Here is a 7,061-nt window from a genome sequence, read left to right as displayed (position 1 = left end):
TATCAGTCATCATGTATATAATGTTTTTCATCTTAATATACAAAACAACATCTCTAAACATCTTATGTAACAACTAAGTAGTATTTGAGGTATCTAATGCATTCATATATTTAAAAAATATTATTATTTTAGGATAATATATGACAAAAGTTAATTAAAGTTCTCTTTTGAAGTTGGCCACCCATTAAACATTTGTGTGCAACTAATCTTTTTATTAGTTTCTCAATAACTCTCAAAATAAACCTTCACTTTATTAACAACCTTTCTCAAGTAATAACCATGAAAAAAATTAAAAGTTTGATCTTTTATAACTAAGAAATGTGGTTGTTATAATATCTATTTTATGTTAATAATAAAAAAAAGTTAATCATATTAAATGATAAACATGCATCAATCAATCATTTTACTATATCAATATTATATTGTTCTACTACTATTTTGTTTGTTAATAATTTTAAAAAGACTTTTGAGCACTAGAGATGTTCTTGGCATGAGATATGCCTCTTCCGTTGCAATTTTTATTTGTTTTCCATTACTCTCAATTAATTATTTCGACATAATAATGATTTTACTCTTAGTTCCTTTATTACATTGTTTTTATCTTTTTCCACGGGAACATCTATATTTTAGTAATGTCTATATTGTTATCAAATTTATCATGTGATTGTCTATATATTCTCTATCCATGCTCCCATTGTTGTGAACTAAATGGGTTAAAATCAACTTACATTTCTCTATATCCCTTTTTTTTTTATTCAGCATTCCCTTGAAGACTCAAGATCATTTGATGATGAGTATTCAGGGGATATTTGCAGCCTTGTTACACTTATCCTTTACTTCTAGCTTAATGCTGCTTGGCATAAAAACTTAATCTCAGAGCACTAATTTTATTTTTTTACATCCCAACTAAGTCTAGAAGCTTCTCTATAATGATCCCTCCCAAATATGTTTTTACTCTTCACCATTTGACATATGAATTGAAGCCTGAGAGGTCTGAGCCATTGAAGGAGTATTGTGTGGAGTACTCCCACCACGAGAAGAAATTAAGATCCTATCGCCATAAATATAGCTAAAGGGTAGCTGATTTGTTGCAACTAATTGTGTGAAACATAGAAGGAGCATTACCTAAGCTAGGACTGGCCAAATAAATAAAAAAATGGCCCCCTCCTCCTCCCTCTCCCTCTCCCCCTCTTCCCTTGTTATATGCAATGCAACCCATTTATTGAGAAACATTAAACAGAAAGGCAACAATACGTGTGAGGAGTACAACATTTTAAATACCTAGAGTTCTGTTTTTTTCAAATTATCACTGTCGAGCACATAAATTAAACGACTTGGAAGGAAATGAATTTGGTTTTTGGTAAGTGATGAATTTGTTAAACTTTCCCATCACTCAATATCTATATCCTTTAGCTTGGTGGCCGCAAGGTGGTGGAACGTTCGGATAGGTTAACCATGGACACCCACTAAAAACCTTAAAAAAAAATACAATTCGTTACCTCCTATCAAGAACACCATAAAGGGTCGGCAGGGAAAAAAATAACTTTCCACACTTTTGAATACTCTTTTTGTCTTGTTGAAGGGCTCGACGTTTCATAATTGCCTGCTCATTATAATATCAAAATCACGACACTGGATCTTTACAGGTTCAAACAATGGACATTACTTGTACCATCATAGATTTTCCAGCAATAGACTTGAATAAGCAACTTAGAACTCTCATTAGTTCAACAGGAATGAGAAACACCATTTTCAAGTACTCTTCACAATGCCACCACAACATTACTTCCAGTTTGAGTTGAGAACAGCAAATGGGCAGCTAGACAACATTGTAAAAGATCAAATATTCAGCTCTTCTTAGCAAGTTCAGATGCTTCAGTTGTCTTAACCTCCGTTGGACATTGAGACACGTATGGTTTGAGCTGAAAATAAAAAAGACAAATCCCAGTCAGTGATATATGCAAAACTTATCTCCAAAAACAATCTTATCAAGGGGAATATATGCAGTTTTTAGGTGTGGATGTTATGCATTATATGTGAAATATGGCCCTATTTTTTCTAGTATAAATGCTGACCACAGAACTAGCAGAATGAATACAGACCCTTCTGCTTACAAAGGCAACGTATCATACAATGCTCTGTCTCTCATCTTTCGTTTCCTATGGAGAGCAGAACCTTGAAACTACCAAGATATCATACAAGTGATGGAATTGTAATTTGACTGTCAACTAAAAAGTTGATCATCAAAGTTTCCACTTTCCATTTTTTCCTTGTTATGAAACAACTTCCCCAATCAAGAACCATGGTCACAAGAATACATCCTAGAGAATTCAAAAGCACACCAATACCTACTAAGATATCATGGAAAAACATGACATTTCATATCGAAACCAACAATAAAAATTGACATGACAACGACTATTCCAACAAACATAAGGGATTGGTAGGAAACCTACAGTTTTAACTTCATATGGTAGTAAAGGATTACCATCTTATACTTCCATGCAAGTATTTGCAAAACTTATATCCTAACAAAATTATGACCTGAGAAATTTAAAGAGAGTAACATACTCTCAGAACACCAGATATTGCCACCTTATTAGCAATGCTATTTTGATACTTGATGCAAGTGCATCATCCCAAAAAAAAAATGCAACTTCAGACAAATGACAATGGTGAAATAAGATTACCTTGAAGTCAGTCAAATCAGGGACTACATAGTTGGGCAGTTTCTCCGGTAAAACAACATACCCACCTGCAACAAGTTATTCTCATTTAACCATTTAGGAAATGATAAATCATAGATTCATAATTCATACATCGACAGCATTTTAAAAAATCAAGGCAGTTCAAATAAAACAGTCAAGTCATATAGCTAAGTCTACATATCTAATATTCTCATTTAACCATTTTGAATGTGTTAAGCATCATTTGATCAATAACTCAAAGAACAGAAATAACAATCTGAATGATATACAATTGCTTATACAAAACAGAGTTGAGATGCGAGCAGCAAGGTTGGAGCATTTTAACTCACACGTTACCACTTAAAGCCTATGATTCAGCATAATAATAATAAAATAAAATAAACACTACAGAATTGGGATTATAGTTTCCAAATACAGAAAGAAGCATTTTATCAAATACTTGGTGAGTTCACTAAAAAATCATAATTAAATAAAAGTACAAAGTGAAATAGGACCTTTACGAGTGTGAAAACCAGTGGGCTTGCAATTCTTTCCCTTGTAGTAAGTCCGGGGAGCACGTTTTGATGAGAGAATGTCCAACGATGACGTTCGCTTCCTTCTCATTGCCCTCCCTATCCCGGTTATCAATCCCAACGGCATTTTTTCCAACAAACAAACTGTCAATCAAGCACAGAAAGAGCACAAAACAAATAAATCTCAAAGAAAATGAAAAGCTGCAATTGAATTATAAAGACAGTGGGTGACTTATTAGGTTGTAGAGAGGTATAGTTCTGGTTGATAAGTGAAATCAACTCCCAGAGGGTTTAGTTTAGGGGTTCCTTTCTTTGCAGCTTCTTGTTACAAAATGCTTGAGAGGGACTGGACTTCCCCCCAAGCAAGCAGAATGGGCTAACGAGCTATGACTATCATAAACAGGCAGTGAGATTTTTGTCTGAGTTTCCCTTGCTAAAGTCAAGGCATCCACATGGTCAGGTCCTGATTGAAAATTTGGAACGAACCTTCTTTAACTTCTTTAGAATTTGAACAACTTATAAGTAAACCCTCAAATTTTAATTGCTGAAGTGTCCTTTTATCACAACAAAATTAAAGACATAAATTATAAAGTATTTTATAATTTAATTGGGAACTTATTCCTTTTTTGATATTTCATTACATTTACAAATCCTAATTGATGGATGGGACATGCATTTGCTATAATTTGGCAATTATCCATTACTTTTAAAAGGATCAAACTAATCAAATCAATTGAAATGCACTATAGAGCTTACAAACAGATAGTACTGTCATTTTATAAATCAATAATGGATCCCATCAAAATAAATACATGCATAGATAGTGAAAAACATCTGAGGTTTTTGTTTGATTTGTGCTTATAAAACTTAAAAATGCAAAAATTTCCATACAAAAGATGTCTCTTGAAATCTTGATTGTAAATCTTAGTTAGCATGGAGTTACCCAAATAATTGTTAAAGTACACCAATTAGAAAGCAAAAACAACACAAATGAACCTCATAGGACCAAGTAGCTAAATTAATTGATGATGATTCACAACAACAAGCTTTTGCATCAAAAAATTATAAAGATAAACTTGGTCTACAAGTACTTAATCAACCGTATCATGACTCATTAGCATAATAGTGGATTTCTCACCTTAGGGCTTAGGCATGATAGCATGTTCATAAAATTGTGAGTAGAGATGTATTCATGAAATTGTGATTAGAAAATGCCACACCCAAACAACGCCTTAGATAAAGAAGCTTGCTAAATGTCAACACCTCTGGGGTCAGCATCAACCATCGCACAAAGTTTCAACTTTCCTTCTTTCAGCATTTCCAAATCAGAGCAACGATGTTGACAGGAATATTATCCCTCTATGAATTCTATGCCCCAAAGAACAAGTACAAAAAAAAAAAGAGGACAAAATACAATGTCCTTTTACCATTTTTAATGATTAGTGATTTGTAGTGGGGACAAACAAAACCAGTAATGTAATTGCATTTTTTGAATGAAAACTATTTATGATGGAAAATTGTGCCTTAACTGTTAGAGATAGGCTTTAGACCAGCCTTGCATGAAAGTTGAATCTTCAAACTCATGTCAATCTTTGATCTATAGCATCTGCTCAATACACGAATTCTTGTTTTAACCATTTTGTTTTCCCCACTTATGATACAAGGGCACATTTTTTGGCGGAAGGAGGCAACGGGGTGGAGGAAGCTCAAGGTGGAGAGAGACGGAAGGGGTTGTTTAGGTAAAGAAGGAGGTCGAGGAGAGAAATGAGGGGAATAGACCGATCTGTCAAAAATAAATCGGTTTCAAAGGTTGTGCCAGTCCTAACACTGCAACTAATAAATTTTGTTGCGAGAGTTCCACTAACACAACAAATAAAAAATATTTGTTGCGCTAGCATGATTACCGCAACAAAATATTTATTGCAGCAGTTGTACTGGCATGGTTAGGGAATTTTTTTTTTTTTTTGCACCAGTGAGACCAGTGCAACAAAAGAGATGTGCTATTGCCCAATTTTTTCTCCTTTTGTGCTTTTTACCCAAATAAGTTGTTGACTATGCTAATTTGAAAGGAAAAAAAACTCAAAAAATTAAGATCTGATTATCATAAACATAGCTATAGGGTAATTGATTGGCTGCAACTAATTGTCTGAAACATAGTAAGGACCATTAATAAGCTACGACCAACGGAATAAAAAAAGGCCCCCTCCCACTTTTTCCTTATTATATGCAATGCAGCACATTTCTTCAGAATGATTAACAGACAGAAAGGAAAAAAAACTTAGTTTGGTAACTTATGTGGACTATACTGCTAAAAGTTTTACTATTTTTTTATTACTCCTATTATGTTATTGCAAAGACTAAAAAGGTATATCATATGTTTCAAATTACAAATGTATCTTTGGAATTGGTGATATAAAATTGCATACCAGGTGTGTGTGTGTGTGTCATGGAATTTTTCTTTTCCAGTGAATTATAAGTCATTTAGAAATTGCAATCCTCCAAGGCTTGTTATTTCCTTAGGAATCTCTCCTGATAATTTATCATCATAAAAATCTATACTGCTCACTAAGTTAAGAGTAGTGCTATACTCAAACGAGTTTTCCTTTCAACACCAGCATTAAGCACATGGAACAGATAGGGACACAAGGCCACCGCACAGTCTTACTAGTTTTCTCTCCTAGCTTTTCAATTACTTGTTTTTCCATCTTATTTATTTAGTTATATATATAGGGGGGTTTAAATTAAACAAAGCCGAATAACATTCAACCCCCTAACCAAATCTTAGTATGATTATATAACTATTATATAAAAAGAGAAGAAGAAGATGATGAATTACCTGGAAAGAGAGTGCGTTCCAGTCAACAATGGTGGTTGGATCAGTTGTTGCCTTCAGTGGTGGACGTGGTTAAAATGTCGAAGATTGAAGGTCAGTAGTCGATAGTAGTAGCTGGAAGCAGATTCGCAAAGTGTTCTAGGCTAGTGAAGAACTGAAGGGAACTAGGGATTCATCTCATTGTGCGTGGTGGCTGCCAATGAGGGGAAGCTAGGGATTCATATTTTTCATTTTAAAGGGCGTCGTTTTAAAAGTTTGAAGTTGTAATTTAAACATGAAACGAGTTTAACAACATTTGTAAAGAAATTGCCCAGTGTAACGCAATACGACGCCGGTTATAATATAAAAAAAAAATTGAGCTAAAAAAATGTTTAAAGTGTTTTCTAAAAACAAACATTTAAATATGAAATGAATAATATTTTGATCAAATGTAAAAATATTTAATTTATTTTGGTTAATTTGATAAATTTGGGTTGACTTCAGAGCTTGTGAGGATGATTTGAATTTTTTTTAAAAAAGTTTAATTTCAACTTAATATTATCAAATAAAATTAATGAAAAATAACATTTAATTAAAAAAAATATAATGAAGTTAAATTAACTAAACAAACCTCCAGTTAAATATAATGAAGTTAAATTAACTAAACAAACCCCCAGTTAAAGTTATGTACATTACTTAATTCAATAATTTTTTTATTATATAGATTATTTTTTATTTAATTATATAATAATATAAAACATGACATTTTTATGTGAAACAATATGTTTTTTAAAAATAAAAAATTCATAAAAAACACATGGAATCGAGATAGCAAAGGCCATGGGCAACAACTTATAAAATTTTATTCTTTTAAGTTCAAGTTAAATTAAAACAAAAATTAACAATAACTAAAGATGAAATTATATTTAAAAAAAATTGAGGGACAAAAAAATTAAATAATTAAATAATAAATTGGATGTCATAAATAAATTAACAATAACTAAAGATGAAATTATATTTAAAAAAATA

At 32.3% G+C, this 7,061-nt stretch overlaps 1 protein-coding gene across 1 annotated transcript; it reads right to left on the bottom strand.

Moving 5' to 3' along the window:
• Positions 1-1,527: 1,527 nt before the first annotated feature.
• On the bottom strand, positions 1,528-6,324 carry LOC105122590 (39S ribosomal protein L41-B, mitochondrial-like). Its single transcript, XM_011021803.1, has 4 exons — positions 6,057-6,324; positions 3,203-3,364; positions 2,691-2,755; positions 1,528-1,922 (listed from the first exon to the last, which is right to left on the bottom strand). Exons 2-4 carry the CDS (start codon positions 3,345-3,347, stop codon positions 1,848-1,850), a joined length of 285 nt encoding a protein of 94 aa, XP_011020105.1. The 5' UTR covers positions 3,348-3,364; positions 6,057-6,324; the 3' UTR covers positions 1,528-1,847.
• Between the last annotated feature and the right edge of the window lie 737 nt (positions 6,325-7,061).

The sequence above is a fragment of the Populus euphratica genome, unplaced genomic scaffold (genome assembly GCF_000495115.2).
Source record: "Populus euphratica unplaced genomic scaffold, PopEup_1.0 scaffold20.1, whole genome shotgun sequence".
In the NCBI taxonomy this organism is placed as follows: Eukaryota; Viridiplantae; Streptophyta; class Magnoliopsida; order Malpighiales; family Salicaceae; genus Populus; species Populus euphratica.
Note: the sequence above shows the minus strand (reverse complement) of the source record. Positions and strands in the feature narration are given on the sequence as shown.